Source organism: Theropithecus gelada, chromosome 5 (genome assembly GCF_003255815.1).
Source record: "Theropithecus gelada isolate Dixy chromosome 5, Tgel_1.0, whole genome shotgun sequence".
NCBI classification, from domain to species: Eukaryota; Metazoa; Chordata; class Mammalia; order Primates; family Cercopithecidae; genus Theropithecus; species Theropithecus gelada.
This window is the reverse complement of record NC_037672.1, coordinates 137,888,419-137,912,091: the sequence shown is the minus strand read 5'-3', so window position 1 is coordinate 137,912,091 and position 23,673 is coordinate 137,888,419. Positions and strand designations below refer to the sequence as shown.

Here is a 23,673-nt window from a genome sequence, read left to right as displayed (position 1 = left end):
ACAAGTTCCCCAGCTCTGTTGAGGACCCAGAAGAACCTGAGATTTGGTTGGTGTCACGGATGGGACAGAGTCTCTTCTACTAAAGAATCCAATATAAAACTTCAGTTATAGACACTTTATGGAATCATTGTAACACTTTAATTGGCGTTCATTCATTTTCTCAAACATTTATTGAGTCATCACGATGTGTTAGTCACCCTGTCAGACTTTTTAGTACTTAAAAAGCCAATTTCTAGAGCCAGGTACAGTAGCTCATGTCTGTAATCCCAGGTACTTGGGAGGCTGAGGTGGGAGGGAGGAGTGCTAGAGCCCAGGAGTTCTAGACCAGCCTGGGCAACATAGCAAGACCCATCACTTAAAAAAATATATTTTTTACATTAGCCAGGCATGGTGGCACACATTTGTAGCACAGAGGCTGACTGACTTAGGAGGATCGCTCGAACCCAGGAGGTTCGAGACTGCAGTGAGCCAGGATCACACCACTGCACTCCAGCCTGGGCAACAGAGTGAGACCCTGTCCTTAAATTTTTTTTAAGAAAGCCCATTTCTGAGTATTTTTTTGGAGATACAAAGGATTGATGCAGTCCTCCTCCCAAGGAGCTGACTACACAGGCTTTTGGGTAGAACTTGAGGAGAAAAGGTTAAAGAATGCACCCTAAAGCAGATATCATGGAAAATGTGGTTCAGGGGCCCTTTGCCCTGGTTTCTCTTGAACTCTTTCCAAATTAGCCCTTCTGTTTCAGTCTCTGGGCCCATAGTCCCCAAATGATGGTCTGTGGGTTCTCACCAAGGAACAAGGGAGATGATTTGAAGGGCATGTTTTATCTAAATGGTTGTGAGCACTATGAAAGTGCCTGCACCCATGTTCAGGCCAGGTTCAGAGCAACTTGGGATGCTTAGTTAGGAGGAAATGCTTTGGGTAACCTTTGTCAACCGATGTAGCTCAGGTTAAGGGGTTCTTTCCCGGAGTATATCACCAACACCATGCTGCCCACAGAGAGGCTGCTGGGCTCCACTAATGCTCATTCAGAGTACAGCTTAACCCAGCAGGCCACTCTGACCTCAGCATCTGCCTTCCTGCCTCTAACACACACTGCCTCCACCCTGCAGCCAGGAATGCAGTCCCAGGAATGCAGTCCCAAAGCCCTGCGGAACTTTGACACAGTTTCCTTTATTCTCTCAAGGTCGCCTTGCAAAAAACCTGACTGGTTCTCCTCATCACCTCTCCTTCCTCCTTTCTTCCCTACTCCCACTCCTCTTTTTTAGCTTTTTCACTACAATTCCCAATAAACAATTGTGAAAAGACATTGATCTTCTCTGCTCCTTTTCTAAGGGAGAGCAAAATAGAAATACAACATACTCAAAATTGACTCTCCTCTTTTTCAAAACCCCTACGGAAAAGAGAAAGATTTTCAAAAGTGCTTTTTTTTTCCTTCTTTTTATTATTATTTTTTTAAGACAGGGTCTCTGTCGTCCAGGCTACAGTGCAGTAGCACTATCCCGGATCACTGCAGACTTGACCTCATGGGCTCAAGCTATCCTCCCACCTCAGCCTCCCAAGCAGCTGGGACTACAGGCATGTGCCACCATGCCCAGCTACTTTTTAAACTTTTTTTTTTTTTGTAGAGACAGGGTCTCAGTATGTTGCCCAGGCTGTTCTCAAATTCCTGGGCTCAAGCGATCCTCCCCCGGCCTCCCACAGTGCTGGGATTATAGGAATGAGCCACTGCACCCGGCCAAAGGTGTTTTTGTTTTTCTATTACCATATTTATTCATGCTTATAGTGAAATATTCAGGCAATACAATAAGGAAAAAGTAAAAACAAAGTCCTCCTTTTTGTGCTCCTCCTTTCTCCCCCACCTGCCACCCAGAGTTAACTATAAATGCTGTGTGGGTTCAGGGCGTTCTTTCAGAACTTTCTAGTGCATACTTTTTTGTGTGGTCTTCCTAAAAGGAGTGGATATTTCTACCAGAGTCACCATGACCTCATGAATAAAGAGGCTGCCTTTTTTCCAAGGGCAGCAATAGGAAGCCCTTTGCTGGGTCCGGATCTCTCTTCTGCTCGCCGGAGTGGTTCCTATGCTGATAGTTTTTCTAGAGCTATTTACAGAGGTGTGAAATTGGATGACCGTACACTTGTAGGTTGAATACTGTGTGACTGTGATCTTATTTATGTGATTTTGGTGAGCAGGGAAGCAGGGGGTTATGTATGATACATGGGACATTACAGCAGGCATTAAGAAACCCAAAATCTCATCATGATTCTGCTTTAACTAACTGGGTGGTTGACCTCATGTGAGCCACATAAAGTCTGGACTTTACTATTGTCACCTAGAAAACAAGGTGATCACATTACCTAAATTCCTGTCTTTTTCAAGTAGCATTCTATTTAAGCTAAAAAATTTCTTTCTCTTTATGGGAGTTAGTTCTAAAATGTATGCAAGTGTGTAAGAGGGAAGAGAATGTGGTGGTGGGGGAGTTCCCTTTCTTTCTTCACCTACACCCAGTAATTGCAGACCTTCCAGGTGTAAATTGCAGACATGGTTGGTGTGGAGGCGGTGAAGGGCTGGTCAAGTGGAGGCAAGTGTAGAACTAAGAGACCGAGGGGGCCCTGAGGCTACAGCCCTGCCCCAGGGGATGCACACAGATTGACTTAAAGCCCTTTCCAAACTGGAGGACGGCCTTTTCTTTCTGGTATTTGCTGCAAAAGAAGATCCCCAGTGATCATCCATTCTTTTTCAGGCAGAACATCTCACCAGCTGCTACTGGGGCGGGAGCAGCAACGCGCTGGACCGGCATGACCCCAGCCTGCCCTACCTTGAACAGTATCGCATTGACTTCGAGCAGTTCAAGGGGATGTTTGCTCTTCTCTTTCCTTGGGCATGTGGAACTCACTCTGACGTTCTGGCCTCCCGCTTGTTCCAGTTATTAGATGAAAATGGAGACTCTTTGATTAACTTCCGGGAGTTTGTCTCTGGGCTAAGTAAGGACGCGGTACTATTGCATGAGTTGGGATGGGATGATGGAGCTGTGCCCAGTGTCGCCCATGCTGCCCTCAGGGCTACAGAAGCACAAGGGGAAGTTTGCAAACTGATTATAAAATGTGTTTTTCACGAACATCGTATATGGATAAATTGTTGCCTCTACATCAGACAGCCCTCAACACTAGTTAAAAATACATTATTAGAGAAGTCACAAGACAATGAAATGTCAACATAATCACTGAAACCACAGACTGAGATAGTTTTACAAGAGACAAATGTTTGGGTTGGTGGATTACTTTTATTTGACCAAAAAAAACCCAGAATATTTTATTGAATATATTATATGTAATTGCATAAAACATCTATTTCATAATAAATTTTATATGTAATTTCATAGTTTCATAAAACATTATGAAATGTTTTTAATAAAGTAGCACCACAGCAGCCCTGCAGCCTAAATGAAAGTCTTTTCTCTCCCTTTTACTGGGAGGAGGGACCTTCCAGCAGGAGCAGGCCCAGCCTCACCCCACACCTCACCACAGCATGAGGGCAGCTACCCATCAGCTCCCTGTCTGGCTTGCTCACTGCCCTACATATGACTGCCTTTTTGGACTCTTGTTCCTTTTATAACTGGGCACAAAAGCTGCATGGTAGTGGAGCCTGGCCCACCTGACGTAAGGTTGAGAGTATAGCAGGCATTATGCCAGAATGAGGTAAGAACAATTTTTTTAAAATTCTAATTGTGCTACTCTATGACCTTGGGCCATATGCTTTAAAAAGAAGTACCCAAGGAAGGAGAAAATGTCAGGCATAGAGCCAGCATTTCTAAAGAACATCTTTAATCTGTAGGAGTTATATCTAGAAGACGTAAAGGCCAGAGGAAGCTGATGGTTTTTTATTAAAAAGGGAAGGGATGTAGGTAAGGTTCTTTGATGTTAAAACAAAAATTGTGTAAAGCGCTCATCTATACGCCTAAAAGAGGAGACGTGGGAGAACTCAACGTATTTAGAGTGCAGATACTGTTGTGATACTTTAGAACTTTTACTATATTAATCCAAACAGCAGCTCTTAGGTGTAATAATGATAGTGATAACTGACATTTATACAGCATTTATTCCATGCCTGGCACTACCCTAATGCTTTTTATGTGCACAATTCATGTGCATTTAATTTGTCTAAGGGCATGCAACTATAAAGTTTGTGTTTGATACCAAGTACCCAAGAGGCACAGTTTGTGCTGTTACTCTTATGCTTCATTACCTACCTGCTTGCTACTATTATCTCCATATTTAGCTAAAGAAATAGATGCTCAGAAAAGTTAAAGTAACTTGTTGGAACATTAATTTTTAGCAAACCAGTAAATATGTGTTGTTGAACTGAATTGAGAGGCACAGCTAATACATGCTGGACCCAGGATTCAGCCAAAGGCTATCTGTCCTGAAAGCTTATCCTTTTCTCACTAGTCTGTACTGAGGATAATAAAAGGGCATTTTTTAGGAAGAAGGAGGCAGTATTAATTTTTAATTACACAAGTGATATATAAGTACAGTGTGCTTTTTTAAAAAATGGCACAAATCAGATAATGCTAAAGACCTCTTCGACCCTATGCTAATCTTTTTTACTTCCAAGGTAATTACTGATTGTCATATAGGTATCCATCAAAAGAGATATTAAAAAAAAAATACCTTTGGGCAAAAATAAAGAGGAGAAAAAAGAGACAGGTTCTACATGTAGAAAGTGACAGAAATAAACAAAAATATTTAATTTACTTAAATTTAGTCAACTCCAGTAAGGAGAATACTTTTTAAAATCTTCGAGAAGGAAAAAGCGGCTTGAAGTCCAGCATAGAGAAAGCATTGGAAAAGAATATTTAGACTTCAAAATGCACTTGAGTTCCTGGGCAAAGTAAACTATACCCCAGATTAGTGGGAGAACTCTCAGATGTGATTGCAGAGCTGTTGTCAGTTACTTTGGTCAGTTATAGTTATGGAGATGGGCAAGTCAAGGAGAAATTAGAAATTCTGTCTGTGTTTAAAGGAACTAAAGAATGGGCCGGGCCCTGTGGCTCATACCTGTAATCCCAGCACTTCAGGAGGCCGAGGTGGGCGGATCACTTGAGGTCAGGAGTTCAAGACCGTCCTGGCCAACATGGTGAAACCCTGTCTCGACTGAAAATACAAAAATTAGTCAGGCGTGGTGGCAGGTCCCTATAATCCCAGCTACTCAGGAGGCTGAGGCGCGAGAATCACTTGAACCTGGGAGGCAGAGGTTGCAGTGAGCAGACATCGTGCCACAGCACTCCAGCCTAGACAACAGAGTAAGACACCATCTCAAAAAAAAAAAAAAAGAAAAACTAAAAAATGAATTCTGAAAAACATGTATCAGTAATTTTATATCAATCCCTGGAGAGATCCCTCTAGAAATTACTGAACAGATAGATGGTCCTTGTGGAATTAGAAATGAGGGGTTTCAGGCCAAGGTGGGCGGATCACGATGTCAGGAGATCGAGACCATCCTGGCTAACACGGTGAAACCCGTCTCTACTAAAAATACAAAAAATTAGCTGGGCGTACTGGCAGGCACCTGTAGTCCCAACTAATTGGGAGGCTGAGGCAGGAGAATTGCTTGAACCCGGAAGGCGGAGGTTGCAGTGAGCTGAGATCGCGCCACTGCACTCCAGCCTGGGCGACAGAGCAAGACTCCCATCTTAAACAAACAAACAAAAAAGAAATGAGTTTCTGTCAGAAGTCATAAATTAGCTGTATCTCTTTTTCCAACAGTGTAGCTGAAACTTAGAGTCTATAAACATAGCATAATGAATTGTGATGCAGCGGGTCATTGGATAAATAATTCATTATCAATGGAAAAGGTGAAAGTATATGGAAATTGGTAATTGTGTAACTGGCTGAACACTGCACCCAAAAGTGGGATGGGTAATAAGTTCATTTCAACTGAGAGAGCATTCACTAGTACTGTTGGGCCCAGTATTTGGATTCTTTGTGCTTGCATCCTTATTTGCACGATAGAGTTAACCATCAAAACTAAATGAAACAATTCAAGTAAAGTTCCTTGAAGAGTGTCTGGCTAAAAAAATGTCGGTTATGATTGTCACTATGATTGTTACTCATTCTCCTTTACCACACTCAGCAGACACCTCGAACCATGAAGGCAGAGAACACTTACTTACTGAATGGGTGGGGCCACATGAAGGCAGAAGAGAGAGCCAATATGTTAGGTGACCAAAGTAGGTTTTTAAAAATTATGATAGCCAGAAATTGTAACTGAACTCAGGTTTGGCTGTTCACCGCTCAAAAAACAAACTCAGGAGATGAGAGTTTTTTGGGTGGGAGGAAAAGCAGGTTTATTCTGAGAGCCAGCAAATTGCGAAAATGGCAGACTAGCATCCTAAACTACCATCTTAAGTCAGTACAGATTTTAGGCTCTTTTTGTGTTAAGAGCAGGGGAATGAGAAGCAGTTGGGATCAAGAGGTGACAGACAGCACAGACATCTGGGCATCTGCAGGGATCCGAGAAGGTTGGGAACTTCTTTGTCTTCAGTCAGATTATAATGTTACTATGAATCTTTAACAAAACAGTTTTTTGCATACTTGTCCTTCAATTTCAGAGTTAATTTTTTAAAACTACATGATTGCTGTTTTTGCATACTATCTTAGTGCTCTAAAATTATCCTAGCCTACATGCAGGTAAAGGTCCCTTAAACAAAACTTGAATTAGTTATGTTCTTTTGCTGTTTCACTGTTGCAAAATGATTGGCAGAAAAAAAAAATTTTGGTAAGGATAAATATAAGTTCTATATTTAAAGAAATAATTGTTAAAGAACTAGCTAGGATGTCTGCATGTAGTATAATAATAGTTTCCTACATGGAATCTAGAGTCAGACAAATCCAGGTTCAAATCCTGGACCTGTCACTTACTTATGACCTTGAACAAATTACTTAACCTCAATAAGCCCAATTTTTCTTATCTGTAAAATAGGAGTAATAATTGTGCCCATTTTATAGAATTGTTATGAGATATAAGTGGGATTATACATATGAAGTAATTGGCACAGGGCTTAACACAGAGTGGATGGTTAATGTCTGTCATTATTTTCATGATTAGTTTTATTAATCATGCAAACATCTGGGGGTTTAGTTAACCATGTGATCATTAAGAGTGTGAACAGTTGAATTCACACTTAGGCTATACTAATGGAAGAGTCAGGAACAGTTCCCCTATTTCCTGGAGTGGCCAAGAGGCTTCTGAACTCATTCCAGAGGGATATTGATTGAGAAATTAACACATAAGGTAGATGTGGATCATAATAGGGAAGGATATACATATCACATCAGATGAGAAAATTGAAAAAATGAGAGATCTAATGTAAGAAGATAAAGTTGCCCCAAAAAGATAAGCTTAAGGAAGACAGGACAGCTGTTCTTAAAATCTGAAGGATTGTTGTGTGGAAGAGATGAGACACCCATTCTGTTTGGCTTTAAAGAGTGGGATAAGAGACAGAGGAGTAGTTCTAAACCATTTTTGAGTCATGGGCTCTTTGAGATCTGATAAAGACTGTGGACATTTTCCTTCCCCAAAGTAACATATGCACATAAATAAAATTTTGCATTTTGAGGGGTTCATGGACTTCATAAAGTTGAGACTACAGGTTTTAAGGGTCATTAGACTAAAAATTACAGAAGAACTTTCAGTATTTAAAGAATACAGCTTGGAATTGAATGCCTCTGGTTGTACTGAGTTCCCCATCTTTGAGAATATTTCAGCAGATGCTGGAGTCCTGTCTCACAGGGGTGTGTGAGAGGAGATCCTACATTAAGTGGAAGGTCGGACAAGATAACCCCTAAGGTCCCTTCCAACCCAGATTCTATGATTCTTATTTTTCTTCTTTTTCCAAATCTCATTTATCTTTAGGCACTCTGAGAATATATATTTACAAAGGATTTTCTGGTTCTAACAATAAATATGGACTTTGAGGGGAAAAGCAACAGGATTCTTCTGATTGAAGCTATGGTGATATAATGACAGATAGGTTCAGATAAATTAAGGAAATACTTAGGAGCTCAAAAACAATTAAAAAGGATTTCTGGAATGAGTAATTTGGAGTGATATCAAACACATCTTGAAATTATTTCTGAACTCTTAATAGTTATTTAAGATGTTGTGGCCCAATCACATGACCTTTCTCATTGCTAAAGCTAATTTGTTAGGTGCCAGGCACTCTTCTAGGTCCTTTATACGTTTTAACACTTTTAGTTCTGACATTTCATGGAGTCCTGACATCAAGATCACTGGTAGAATCTTCTAGTATCATCTCACCTTACAGAGGGGAAACCAAGGTACAGAGAGTTTAACTCTCCCAAGAGTACGTAGTACATGCAGAGGATTTGAAACCAACCATCCTGGTTCCTGAGCTCTTAACCCAAATAGGTCCTGGCCAGGCCTTTCACCATGCAGTGTCTTGGTTGCAATGTGTATGAAGTAGACTTTTTAGGGGGATACTAGGCCTGGAGATTGCTAGCACATGTGACGCATTTCACGTTGGTACTTATGTGACTTCTAGGTGCTGCATGCCATGGGGATCTCACAGAGAAGCTCAAACTCCTGTACAAAATGCACGTCTTGCCTGGTGAGTGAGCTACATGGAGCAGTACATGTGTTTGTAACCATGACCTGGCTTGAAGTCTCTTTTTTAGGTGTAACCTGATTGTCCTCTTTTTGATATACACAGTCATTCATGAGTCACTAAGAACTAACGGAACCATGACAATTTCCATAAGTTCTTGAATCAGCATGCACTTGATTGTATGGTCATTTACCTGTGTAAAGAGTGAGTTGTGGTAACAGAAAAGAGCAGGCAGGCATCTGCAAGAGAAAGAATAAATAGCACTTGGTAACACCTGGGATACAAGGATTGTGAGAGAGAAAAGGAACGTAGGAACATTGACAGGAACAAGTGGGGAAAACGGTGAGGTTTTTGAGTTCAATTTTAAACAAGGTTGGTACCAGCTGGGATCTATCTAGCAAATACTTTTTAAAATGAGATGAAATTGGCACTAACAGTAGAGGCAGGATAAAACTAGATTTGGGAATTCTCTTTACAGCATACGGTTTCCTAAAATTTTGTTGATAAAACGTTATTCCATACATCTTGGAAAATTCTCCATACCACAGAAAATATGAAGGAACACTTTGGTGTGGGGTTGTTAAAAGAGAAGATGGAGTTAGAAAGGGAGTGACCCCTTCCACTAAGGTTTAGAGATAGTAGCCACTCAAGGCCCCCCAGTGATGTGACCACTAAGGTTTAGAGGCAGTAGGCACTCAACGCCCCATCCCACCTTTGTAACTTTAGCTTTTCATCCCCACTACGTCGTTTCATTTAATAATTAAGCATACTTTCACTGGTTCATGGCCCTACCAATATGAGAATTATGTTTCCTCCCCTCCCTAGAGCCATCCTCTGATCAAGATGAGCCAGATTCTGCTTTTGAAGCAACTCAGTACTTCTTTGAAGATATCACCCCAGAGTGTACACATGGTAAGTGACTTTTCTCACCAAAGATACTATATTTGTTTTCTACGGAGCCCTCCGTTATTGGAAAAAGACTTTCCTCCAAAGCTAGTCAATCAAAGACGTATGTAAATATGGTTGCCTAATTGGTTACTTTCCTTTCCAATTTTTGAGATTAGGCAACTATTGGGCAGCAGGTACCTCGGCCCACTGAAGGAACCATGTACATTATTTCCCAGTAGATTAGAACACTTGTGTCCTGTAGAGCTATATACTTTGCTGCCCTCTCTCTGCTAGGATCAGCCTCATTAATAATATTATCCTGTTAGGCAGCCATCCAGAATTGGAACTAGGTTTTCTGTCAGAAAGCATTCTCTTATATCTGTGTTTGCTCTGTAGCAGAAGTTAGCAAACTATGGGCCGGAGGCCAAATCCAGCCCACCACCTAGTTTTTACAGCCTGTGAACTAAGAATGGTTTTTTACATTTTTAAATGGTTTTTAAAAATCAAAAGTAAAATATTTTTGCCACATGAAAAGTATATGAAATAGAAACTTCAGTGCCTATAAATAGTTTTGTTGGAAGACAGCCAAGCTCATTTATGTATGTATTGCCTATGGCTGTTTTCATGCTGCAGAATTGAGTGGCTAAAACAGAGACAGTATGACCTACAAAGCTTAAAGTATTCACTGTCTGGTCCTTTACAGAAGACGCACGCTGAACCCTGCTCTCTGTGGACGATAGGTCTACAAAGATGTGATTCAACTCATATATGTCTCCAAATTTATATGTTAAGTCATATACTGTTTTGTCTTACATTAACCTAGCATTGTCTTTTGGCTTGCTACTGTAGTAAGTTACTCACCTTCTAATTCATCATTAGGTCAACTTTATCAACTCACCTAAGTCCAAAAGTAGATGTAGGTTTCTCCTGGGTTCTTTTGCCTCTTAAGTTTTGCCATCCCTAGATAAGCACAATATAGACCTGCTTTTAGACTGTAAGCACCAAAGTGATTTTTGTAGAGGGAGTAAGCCAGGCTCAGTCTTATGACTGGCAGTACAAGTTTAGGGTAGGAGCTTTGGACAGAACACTAGCTACGTATATTGTTATCTAGGTGAGTGTAGGGAGGTTCCTATGTGAGCCTCAGTTTCCTTGCGTGGAGAATGAAGATGGCAGCTATCATATTGGGTGTAATTAGGACCTAATAAGATAATGTAATAAGACTTTTTGCATAGTGCCTTAGTGCATCGTATGTAGTCTTAATATTATATATCGAAAGTAATGGCAAAAACCGCAATTACTTTTCACCAACCTAATATCATTAGCAGTCACATTCTGGCTACAAAATGTTCAGCACACATTTCTTAGTAGACATTCATCTCAGAAAGGGAGTCTCTTGTTTTAGAAATGCTTCAGGAATGGTCACATGCCAATAGCATGTAATATCATTGAAAGATGCTTTTTGAAGAAGGTTTTCCAATGCCAAAAGTACTGTTGCTTTGCGTGAAAATGTTTAAGATACAGGTAAAATAAGTAAGCCAAAGCTGTCTTAAAATCTTACCATATAAAGATAACTAATAACTAACCTTGAAATATTTCAATTTTTTGTTCAAAGTATACACAAATTTTATATATATATATATATATATATATATATATATATAAAACTGGAATCAAACTACCTATACAGTTTTGTATCCTGCTTTTTTTTTACTTAAAATCCAGTGAGAATATTACTTTGTCATTAAAATTTCTTTGAAAACGTGGTTTTTAGATGGCTATATAGTATCCACTGCATGGACTTACCATACATTAAATATTTTTAAAATATCTACTTGTTTCCTACATCATTTGCAACATTGAGAGGGGAGGAATTTCCTAATGATATATAGTACACTTTCCTCACTGTATCTTAAAAGCTGCTTGACCCATAGTACAGTGAAGGCCACATATCTGGCTGACCAGCCAGCTTTGGGTGGTTGAAGAAGTGCTGGAATGCACCCTAACAGCCGACAAAGTGCATGGGAAACTGAGGGCATTGTACACCTCCCTGTTTTGAAGTTCCTGTGTGCCCTGTAATGTCTCGTTTTAAGAAGACAAAACAGTTATAAGTGGGTTCCTTAAAAGTCGCATTTTTGAAGTCCCAAATTATAAATCTGAAGTAGTTTTATAGCATATAACATTTTAGCAAAAAAATTTTTTTCTCTCTTCTACCAACATAGATTTTAATTTCCTTGAAAGAGTGAGTTACTGATCTTTTGCAGGGTCTGGCAAAAAAAATCAGTCTCATATATGCAAAGTTAAATGATAATGTAGAAAAGACAGGAGAGAAATCAGCATTCATGGGGGCAAGCACTACCATTTCTGAAGTGCTGAAGTCTATGTGACATTATCCCATTAATTTTTTTTTCGAGATGGAGTTTTGCTCTAGTTGCCCAGGCTGGAGTGCAGTGGCACCATCTCAGCCCACTGCAACCTCTGCCTCCTGGGTTTAAGTAATTCACCTGCCTCAGTTTCCCGAGTAGCTGGGATTACAGGCACATGCTACCACAGCCGGCTAATTTTTGTATTTTTAGTAGAAACAGGGTTTTACCATGTTGGCCAGGATGGTCTCGAACCCCTGACCTCAAGTGATCTGCCCACCTCAGCCTTCCAAAGTGTTGGGATTACAGGATGAGCCACAGTGGTTGGCCCTCCATTAATTTTTTATTGTACACTGAACCCAAGCTGTGAGAAAGAATCTTGCAGAGGTCCTTTATCTGGAGATAGTGTTGTCAGATAATGGGACATGTAGTAATATTTGAATCTCAGATATAAAATAATTTTCTTAATATAAGTATGTCCCCTCTAATGACAGGGTTACACTTATCCCCGAAAAAAATTTGTTGTTTATCTGAAATCTAAATTTAACTGAATGTTTTGTTTTGTTTTGGGGAGTTTTTTGTTTGTTTGTTTGCTAAATCAGGCAACCCTACCTAGAGAGTCTTCTATTTTCCACTGCAAATGCTAATTCCATGGCCATATTATATAACATTCTACTTTTTTCTTCTGAACTATTTCTTGGTAGTTGTTGGATTGGATAGCAGAAGCAAACAGGGTGCAGATGATGGCTTCGTTACAGTGAGCCTAAAGCCGGACAAAGGTACGGATGTTCTCTTCTATATGTTTACCTTCTTGCTGGTTGTACACTTGTTTTTTGGCCTATAAGCACTGACTTCTTGATATTTGGGTTGTAGGGAAGAGAGCAAATTCCCAAGAAAATCGTAATTATTTGAGACTGTGGACTCCAGAAAATAAATCTAAGTCAAAGAATGCAAAGGATTTACCCAAATTAAATCAGGTAAGTGCTTAAAGTTCAAATCATTCACTTCAAACCTGGTCGCTCTTTTTTCTATGACTGAAAAGTCATCCATAAATGTGGACTCAATGCCCCTCAAAAATAATAACTTTGGGGCAGTTAATTAGTATCTGTTTGGGCCTATTTTGTGCATATGTATTTATGCATCAAAAATATGCTCCATTGCAAGAGAATGACTTCCTCAGAGGAAATGTGAACCACAACATACTCCATTTGAGAGTAAACGCATCTTATTCCAATCATTAAAAATACCCTCAGATACTCAAAAGACAAGCACATGCCGTTTTCAGATCACTGTGCTTAGCTATAAAGGCGTCTGCACATTTTCCTTAAAACCTGGTGAAATGAGGAAGAAAAAAACAATATAAATAATTATAGGCTGAAAATGCTAAGTTTTGTAATCAGAGAACAGAAATCATCTGGGTGGAGACTGAAAGCATTAAAGCATTACTTCTGTCCGGGGAGATGGGGCATGTGTCATGGGAGGAGGGATTGGAGCTTACCTTAGAAAAATTGAGGTGCATGCTAAAGTGTGTAGATGTGAAAAGAGATGAGTCTCAGATTTCCTTAAGATGTTTCAAAAGGAAAAAGAGAACAAGAAAAAAGTTACTGAGACAAATGTATGACATAGTCCTCCTTGACTCTAGGTGAGCTGTACATGGATGTTTACTTTTTCATTCCGACTTTCATAGATGTTTGAAATTTTTCAAATTAAAAAAATGGGAAAATAAACTGGGTGTGGTGGCTCACACCTGTAATTCCAGCACTTTGGGAGGCCAAGGCAGGAGGATCACTTAGCCCAGGAGTACAAGACCAGCCTGGGTAAAATGGCGGAACCCTATCTCTACAAAAAATGCAAAGATTAGCGGAGCATAGGCTGAGGCGGGAGGATCACGTGAGCCCAGGAGGTTGAAGCTGCAGTGAACCGTGATTGCACCACTGTACTCCAGCCTAGGCGACAAAGAGAGACCCTGTCTCAAAAAGAAATAATTAAAAATACAAAATGGAAACATCAATAAGAGACTTTAAACATGTCCATCCAGCCTAGGCGGAGGACTTTCTAGGGATCTTTAGGCGTTCCCATTTAAATGGCTTTTCAGTCCACTTCAGTCCTGCCTCTCTGCTCCCTGAAGATTTCACATTGTGTTTTTCCAAATCCTTTTTCAGGGGCAGTTCATTGAACTGTGTAAGACAATGTATAACATGTTCAGCGAAGACCCCAATGAGCAGGAGCTGTACCATGCCACGGCAGCTGTGACCAGCCTCCTGCTGGAGATTGGCGAGGTCGGCAAGCTGTTCGTGGCCCAGCCTGCAAAGGAGGGCGGGAGCGGAGGCAGTGGGCCGTCCTGCCACCAGGGCATCCCAGGCGTGCTCTTCCCCAAGAAGGGGCCGGGCCAGCCTTACGTGGTAGAGTCTGTTGAGCCCCTGCCAGCCAGCCTGGCCCCCGACAGCGAGGAACACTCCCTGGGAGGACAGATGGAGGACATCAAACTGGAGGACTCCTCGCCCCGGGACAACGGGGCCTGCTCCTCCATGCTGATCTCTGACGATGACACCAAGGACGACAGTTCCATGTCCTCGTACTCGGTGCTGAGTGCCGGCTCCCACGAGGAGGACAAGCTGCACTGCGAGGACATCGGAGAGGACACGGTCCTGGTGCGGAGCGGCCAGGGCACAGCGGCACTGCCCCGGAGCACCAGCCTGGACCGGGACTGGGCCATCACCTTCGAGCAATTCCTGGCCTCCCTCTTAACTGAGCCTGCCCTGGTCAAGTACTTTGACAAGCCCGTGTGCATGATGGCCAGGATTACCAGTGCAAAAAACATCCGGATGATGGGCAAGCCCCTCACCTCGGCCAGTGACTATGAAATCTCTGCCATGTCCGGCTGACACGGGCGCCTTCCTGGGGGAGTGGGAGGACAGGGAGGGGAGGGACTTTTTTATGTTCTTCTGTGTTTTTTTTTTCTTTCTTTCTTTTAAATTAAATATTTATTAGTACCTGGCTTGAAGCCTAGTGTTTTCATAATGTAATACAATGAAAACTGTTGGAGAAATATTTAAACACCTCAATGTAGGTACAGTACACTCTTGTTTCGGGGAGGGGATTTACCAGAATACAGTTTATTTAGTGAATTCTAAAAAACAAAAAGATGAATCTGTCAGTGATATGTGTGTATTATAACTTATTAATCTTGCTGTTGAGCTGTATACATGGTTTAAAAAATAGTACCGTTTAATGCTAAGTAAGGCAGCAGTCATTTGTGTATTCAGGCTTTTAAAATAAAATTAGAGCTATAAGGAAAATGAAAAGCCACAAATACAAGACTGTTCTTAAATGGAAGGCATCGTCAGTGAGGGTAAATCCTACACCACTTTAGGAAGTATTAAAAATATTTTTAAGATTGAAATATATTTCATAAAAGTCCTCTATTCAAAATCATATTCCACAGATGTTCCCCTTCAAAGGGAAAACATTTGGGGTTCTAAACAGTTATGAAAGTAAGTGATTTTTACATGATTTCAGAATCACACTTGTATTTGATCAATTTAGACAGATACCAGACCAATTTTGCATTTAAGAAATTGTTCTGATTATTTACATCAACTCATTGGAATTCAGTGAAAAGTAACAGTCTTTTGTCACAGAGAATCTGAAAGTAGCAGCAAAGACAGAGGGCTCACGACAGGTTTTGGCTTTTGCTTTGCTTTTGTTTTTGAAAGAGTAAAAGTACTGATGCTTCTGATACTGGATGGTTAGCTTCTTACTGCAAAAAGAAAGCATAAGTAAAACAGTCAACTTTACCATTTCCGTATTCTCCATAGATTGAAGAAATTTATACCACATATCGCATATGACCATCTTTCCATTAAATCAATGTAGAGATAATGTAAACTGAAAAAAATCTGCAAGATAATGTAACTGAATGTTTTAAAAACAGAACTTGTCACTTTATATAAAAGAATAGTATGCTCTATTTCCTGAATGGATGTGGAAATGAAAACTAGCGCACCTGCACTTTGAATTATTGCTTCTTTTTTATTACTGTTATGATTTTGCTTTTTACAGATGTTGGACGATTTTTTCTTCCGATTGTTGAATTCGTAATCATGGTCTCATTTCCTTTGCTTCTTTGGAATGTTCCTTTCAACACAGTCCTTTATTTTATTATACATTGTGTCCCTGTTTTAGCTATTGCTGCTGTTTTTTATTCTGTTTACAGGATGATTTTTAAACTGTCAAATGAAGTAGTGCTAACCTCAGATAGGCTAAATGTGAACAAATAAAATACATCAAATACTCAGATACAGCTTTTTATCTTTGTGTTTGAGTTCCTACCTAAGGCAATAACATTATTCTTTTGACAACTTTTGCAGGGGAAATTGTATTTGGCAACCATTTTGATTAAATAAATTTTGTAGGCAAACATAGAGACAAATACAATTTGTAGTATATCAATGACTATATTTAAAATAAGGAATATAATTGTTATTAGTTATCTAACTTAAAATGCTTATCCCTAATGATCAGTGATATTGAGCTTTTTAAAATATACTTGTTGGTTGCATGTCTGTCTTCAAAACCACAATGAGATACCATCTCACACCAGTCAAAATGGCTATCATTAAAAAGTCAAAAAAGAACAGATGTTGACAAGGTTGCAAAGAAAACAACACAAATACACTGTTGGTGGGAGTGTACATTAGTTCAACCATTGTAAAAAGCAATGTGGCAATTTTTGAAAGAGCTAAAAACAACTAGCATTCGACCCAGCAATGCCATTACTGGGACTATACCCAAAGGAGTATAAATCATTCTGCTATAAGGACACATGCACATGAATGTTCATTACAGCAGTGTTCACAATGGCAAAGACATGGAATCAGTCTAAATGCCCATCAATGACAAATTGAATAAAGAAAATGTGGTACATATACACCACAGAATACTATGCAGCTGTAAAAAACAAGATCATGTATTTTATGGGAACATGGATGGAGCTGGAGGCCATTATCCTTAGCAAACTAATGCAGGAACAGAAAACCAAATACCGCATGTTCTCACTTGTAAGTGGGAGCTAAGTGATGAGAACACATGGACACAGAGAAGGGAACAACACATACTGAGGCCTCCTTGATGGTGGAGGGTGGAGGGAGAGGGGCAGAAAGAGATAACTATTGGTTAATAGGCTTAGTACCTGGGTGACAAAATAATCTGTACAACAAACCCCCATGACACTAGTTTACCTATATAACAAACCTTCACATGTACCCCTCAACCTAAAATAAAAGTTAACAAAAAAACAAATACTCATTCCACATAAGTAATAACAGTGAAAATTCCTCTGTTTAATCCTTAATAGCATGCTATAATGCTATTTGGTTTAATCAAGTAGCTAGTCATTTATTGGACTCTGATTGTTACACATGACTCGATGTGTTTTTACCTTTGAGGTCTTAAATATGCCTCAAGAAATAACTGCAAAATCTAATACTCTCGCCCATCTGTACTTTGCCAAAATCAAAGATAGGATTGAGTGGGAAATAAGAGTGTGTTTAAATGTGTAGCCCTGGATAAAGAAGAGGAGCCAGCATTTTCCATTATCATTAAGAAAGAGACAGTAAATGAGCAGCAAGTCCCTCTGAAAGCCTATGTCTCTATTAATATGCTAAGATTTCTGTTGCAGTCTTGTCCTTATTCGTTCAAGCACTGCTTTTCATCACAGCAGCAATATACTGCATAATGGCAGGTTTTAGTCTATGTTTACTTCTAAAGGTTGCACAGGTTGGAGCCTGAACCCTTGAGTTGAAATTTCCAGCTTAGTCTATGAGACAAATACGCTCATCAGCTCATTGGCTACATCAGAAGAACACCCTGGGGGAATCATTTTGCCCTCAGCTTCCAGAAGGCAGGTGATACATTTCTAGTTGTTCATGGTTGTGTTACATACTTTTTGTGTCTCCATGGATTATTCTCTTTGATTTCAACTTGTGATTCACCATCTTCTCTGTTTTTTTTGGGGGGGGGCGGGGGGAGGGTGTTTGTTTTGTGGGGTTTTTGGTTTTGTTTTGTTTTGTTTTTTGTTTTTGTTTTTGAGATGGAGTTTTGCTTTTGTCACCCAGGCTGGAGTGTGATGGCACAGTCTCTGCTCACTGCAGCTTCTACCTCTGGGTTCAAGCAATTCTCCTGCCTCAGCCTCTGAGTAGCTGGGATTACAGGTACCCGCCACCATGCCCAGCTAATTTTTGTATTTTTAGTAGAGACGAGTATCGCACCATGTTGGCCAGGCTGGTCTCAAACTCCTGACCTCAAGTGATCCACCCACCTTGGCCTCTCAAAGTGCTGGGATTACAGACATGAGCCACCACGCCCGGCCTTTATTATCTTCTCTGGCCACTTTACCCCCAGCTCTGTCAGTCCTTCCCATGCTAATATGATAATGATGACACCAGTGCAGATGAAGCGTTCAGTGTCTATATCCCAGTGAGGTTCCTGCTCCAGAGCACTGGGTCCTGGCCTCAATGGAGCTTTCACATAAGAACAAGCAAAAGAGAAAGCTACTGCTACAGAAAAGGAACAAAGCAAACCATGCAGAGTGTGGAGGCAGGGAAGGGGTGATGCTAGAGAAACCACAGATCTAAGGCTATCACTGCTTCAGCACCACTTCGAAGCTGATTGTAGAGAGGAGCAGGATAAGCTATGTGGTAGTACCACAAAGAGAGCCACGGGCAATAAGGAGGCTCATGTTCCAACAGCATCCTCACCCCCACCAAGGTGGTGCAGGCCGAGTACCCTGGCTTCTGGGCAGAGGGCAAATCCCACAGCCTGCCCTCTTCAGGGCAAACCTCTTTAGGAAGGGTGGTGAGGCTTCTCCTCCTCACTTTCCTGGCCACAGAGACTCTATAGGAACCTCCTGATCTCGGTAGAGTAACCTCGGTCTGGTCTCCAGCTGAAGCTTTGTCTAGGAACCTGAACTTAAAGAGATTCTGCTTCTTGAGCCTAGCAGGGAAACTGAAGTGGAGGTGTTGGCAGCTGCTTTATTTCCACTTCCGGTTAAGGGCTCCTCTGGTTGTGTTTCATCATTACCCATCCTGTTAAAAGGCTCTTTTGTTATAGATTCAACTTCTAACCTGAAAAGAATAACAATTGATGTGTGGAGTAGAAAGCATTTCATACTATTTTCTGCTTTAAAATGATTCCTTTCCATAATGTTTAGAGCCCTGTGCCTTTTGTTTAACGTGCTCTTGACAGTCTAATTCTTTAAAAGGAAAGCATAGGAGTCAGACAAGGGAGTTTATCGTTAGACACAAGTGAGTAGAGTAGGCTAAGACTAGGATTCTCTTTATGTGGGGCAGATGGCAGAGGGCCCACCTGTAGATTGTCAGGGCTTCCTGGGTTCATAACTACTTCCTCCCCTCACCCTTCACAGAGAAACCAGAAGAACTCTGCAAAGCTAAATCCTGTAGCTCTTAGAATACCTAAAGGAGAAAGTATCAGCTAGATTCATGGCACCTCCTAGGATTGGCCTGGAAATAATCTTTTGAGTCCTAGAATAGGTCTGGTGAATTCATTCATTTCATGACTATTGACCACCTACTATGTGAGATATTGTTTTAGGCACTGAGAGTACAGCAGCAAATGACAATGACCAAAAACAATCCTTGTCCTTAAGGGAAATTCTATTTTAATAAGGGAGACAGACTATAAGCAAGGTAAGTACCATATCTGTTATGTTAGTGGCATATGCAATAAAACAAACACAGCGGGGAACCACGGTTAGAAATGCTGGGCTTGGGAAGGTGGTGAAATTTTAGATGGGGTGATTTGTGAAGACCTTTCATAGAAGATGACTGTTTAGTAAAAGCCGAAGGAGTGAGCCATGCAGATGAGATGACTGGAGGAAGAGCTTCGCAGACAGAAGAAACTGCAAGCGCAAAGGCCCGGAGGTGTGAGTGCACCTGGTAAGTTTGAGGGACATCAAGGAAGCTGTGGATGGAGCCAAGTGAGTGAGGTGAGGTGGTGAGCAATGACGGTAGAGAGGTAATAAGGAACCAACGACAAGATGGCCCTTAACTCTGAGGGAGATGGCAGCCACTGAAGGGTTCTGAGCAGAGGAGAGACATGACCCAACCAAGGCTTTAACAATAATTCTGGCCACTATCATGACAATAAGTAGAAGCACAAGGATAGAAGCAGGCAGACCACTCAGGAGGTCACTGCAGGAACCCAAGTAAGAGTTGTTGATGACTTTTTCATCTACCCTCACTTCTGAGGCCTGAAAGGAGCAGAGGGTCACATCCATCATATCCTAATGGTCAAAGCAGGCACAGGCCAGGTAAGACTCAGAAAGGGGGATGGATCCTACTTCTCAATGAGAGACATGTCAAAGAATTGTTGTCCTCCTCTATTCTGCCACATCGACCATCCTTCTGGGTTTTCCTGGGCCTTCTTGGATGTTCACTAAATATTTTAGCATCTAGCTCATAAATTTCCTTTCTGCCCCAGTTTTTTCTACCATTCAGGGAACTTCTACATCTAAACCAAGAACCTAGAAAACACTTTAACCTTGATTTCCTGGATTCCTGTGATTTTTCCATCCCCTGCTGTGTCTTAGAAATATGAACCCATACCTTTTCAGCTCTGTCATTCCCAGGACGCTTGTCTACAGCACTTCTAGTCCTTCAACTCCTCTATTAATCCATGAGGTCTCACACTGATTTTCCTATTAAGATATGATCCTGTGGTCATCTCTTCCACCAGTATCTTTTCAGCTCTCTCAACTCAATTTGCCTGGATCCCCTGTATCTGCCATCTGTCCTCTGTGATGGTTACTCTGTAAACCCCAAATCAGGAATTGTTATAAGCATCTGCCTTCTGCACTCACATCTGGGCTGCTGAGTAGCAGATACTGCTAGAGGTGAAAAAATTTACATGATATAGATTTGTACTGCTCCAGTTTTATGATTTTTATCTTCAGATCTGTCCTGAATGCCAATTAGCAATCCAGGATTGTTTCATGTCTCTGATCCAATCTTCCTAATCCCCCAAATAACTATTTTAATTCTTTACTAGTCTCATCGAACCCCCTAATCCCACAGCTGCTTCCTCTTACATGAAAATTTGATTCTCGGTTAACAGAAATAATTGGAGCTATCAGTTGCAACTCTCAACTCTGAGCCCGTCAAGTGCAAATGTGTCTGCACCTGCAATCTACTTTTCTCCTTCCTCCGTGTTGGAGGAAAATACAGCACTCTTAACCTATTCTATCTTCAACATCTTCTTCACAATAGCCTCAGGTTGTAAGAATATTTGCTCAATCCCTTAACTTTGTAACATACTAGTTATTGACTTATCTAACTGCATCACAGCCAAACATGAAAGAGTGGTCTTATCTTACTACCTCTATTTCTTCCAGTCTAACTTCAATGCACTTCAGCATGGATTTACCATTGCACTGAAACTACTCTTGCTGAGGGCAACAATGATTTCCTGATTGCTAACTCCAATAGATCCTGATTCTTAACTTACTTCCGCTTTCTGTGGTGTTTAGATCTTTTGACACTCCCTCATTAAAATTATCTCCTCCTTTTCAAGGTGTCTGTGACACCAATATCTTTGCAATTCCCCTTTGTTTCTCTAATAAATTCACCATGAACTTTCCTGGGCTGTTTTCCTTTGCCTACCTCTTACATGAATGGGCACCACAAGGATCTTCCCAAGGTGCTCCTTTCTCATTGCTTGCCCTGAAAGAATGCACCCACTTCAATAACTTCAGCCCCTACCTGTCTACTACTGACTCCCAAATACTGAGTCAACTCAGGCTTCTCTCCGGAACTGTTTCATTCAGTCTACATGTGTTGAGTGCCTTGGGTGTTCCAGGCTCTGTGTCATGGGCTAATAACAGCACTGACAATGAACAAGAGGCACAACAATGCTCTCACTTCCTGAACTTATATGCACTTCAAAAACTGGACCCTTCTCTCCCCATAACGTTTCCCTTTATTAGTACTTAGTTAATTAATAACAGCAATATCCCTGTAGAACTGAAGCCAGAAATGGATGTCATTCTTGATTCCTCCCAATTGCTTATGACCCCTGTTCTTTTTTTTTTTTTTGAGATGGAGTCTCACTCTGTCTCCCAGGCTGGAGTGCATTGGCATGAGCTCAGCTGACTGCAGCCTCCACCTCTGGGATTCAAGTGATTCTCCTGCGTCAGCCTCCTGAGTAGCTGGGACTACAGGTGCACACCACCACACCTGGCTAAGGTTTGTATTTTTAGCAGAGACAGGGTTTTGCCTTGTTGACCAGTCTCAAACTCCTGACCTCAGATGATCTGCCCACCTCAGCCTCCCAAAGTGCTGGGATTGCAGGCATGAGCCACTGTGCCCAGCCCTTATCAATTATTTATTATTATTTTTTAGTTTTTATTTTATTTATTTTTATTTATTTATTTATTTTGAGATGGAGTCTCGCTCTGTCACCCAGGCTGGAGTGCAGTGGTGTGATCTTGGCTCACTGCAAACTCTGCCTCCCGGATTCATGCCATTCTCCTGCCTCAGCCTCCCTAGTAGCTGGGACTACAGATGGCCGCCACCACGCCCAACTAAGTTTTTGTATTTTTAGTAGAGACGGGGTTTCACCATGTTAGCCAGGATGGTCTTGATCTCCTGACCTTGTGATCTGCCCGCCTCGGCCTCCCAAAGTGCTAGGAGTACAGGCATAAGCCACCGCACCCGGCCCCATTATTTTTTATAAACACCATTCAGTCTCTGCTCCTCAGTCTATTCTCAGTTATACTGACAGCCCAGCTTTGTATGTGGCGATAGGTTCAGGAGGGTTTTATTAGGTTTATATATTAATATTTGATCTATCTCTTCAGTTCAGACTGTATTTGTATAGGTTATCCTTAAGCAAAAGTATCAATCCTATCACCTTCACACAGCAAAAGGAGATTGATTGCTTTTTACTTAAAACAAAACAAAACAAAACAAAACATTTCTTGGCTTGTTGTGGATTGAGCAGGTTCTCAGCATCTTGCTTCTTCTTCACACCTTTGCCCAATATCTGATGATCCAACTGCCCCAAAGTGTGACCCAAAGGGAGAACTCAGAGGTTGGTCCTCTGATGGAAGCTCACATATGCATTTATAGTCCCTGACCTCGGCAACTTAAGTTTCCTTAATTGGGTCTGCTTTCAGTAATTGGAAGGCAGTCATTCATTTTTTCTTTCTTTTTTTTAACTTTTATTTTTATTTTAAGTTCATTGGTACATGTGCAGGTTCGTTACGTAGGTAAACGTGTGTCATGGAGGTTTGTTGTACAGGTTATTTCATCACTCAGATATTAACCCTGGTACCCATTAGTTATTTATCCTGATCCTCTCCTTCTTCCCCACCTCCACCCTCCAATAGGCCTCAGTGTGTGTTGTTCCCTTCTACGTGTCCATGTGTTCTCATCATTTAGCTCCCACTTATAAGTGAGAACATGCAGTATTTGGTTTTCTGGTCCTGTGTGAGTTTGCTAAGGATTATGGGCTCAAGCTCCATCTATGTCCCTGCAAAGACATGATCTCATTCTCTTTATGGCTGCATAGTATTCCATGATGCATATGTGTCATATTTTCTTCATCCAGTCTATTCACAATAGCAAAGACATGGAATCAACCTAACTGCATCAATGATAGACTGAAAAGCAGTCATTGAAAATGGTCCTTTGGCTATTTGTCAGTCTGTGTGTGACATAATTACTCTTCTAATCATTGGCAAGCAAGATAGAAATGGGCAAGTCTGTAAATTCATCATGTCACA

At 41.0% G+C, this 23,673-nt stretch overlaps 1 protein-coding gene across 1 annotated transcript in view; it reads left to right on the top strand.

Moving 5' to 3' along the window:
- Positions 1-16,172, top strand: part of TBC1D9 (TBC1 domain family member 9) — a 138,076-nt gene extending 121,904 nt beyond the window's left edge. The window contains exons 16-21 of the mRNA XM_025386465.1: positions 2,743-2,983; positions 8,563-8,628; positions 9,451-9,537; positions 12,578-12,652; positions 12,747-12,850; positions 14,036-16,172. Coding sequence (XP_025242250.1) covers positions 2,743-2,983; positions 8,563-8,628; positions 9,451-9,537; positions 12,578-12,652; positions 12,747-12,850; positions 14,036-14,758 — 1,296 coding nt within the window. The 3' untranslated portion in view covers positions 14,759-16,172. The remainder of the gene's footprint in view (positions 1-2,742; positions 2,984-8,562; positions 8,629-9,450; positions 9,538-12,577; positions 12,653-12,746; positions 12,851-14,035) is intronic.
- Positions 16,173-23,673: the final 7,501 nt, after the last annotated feature.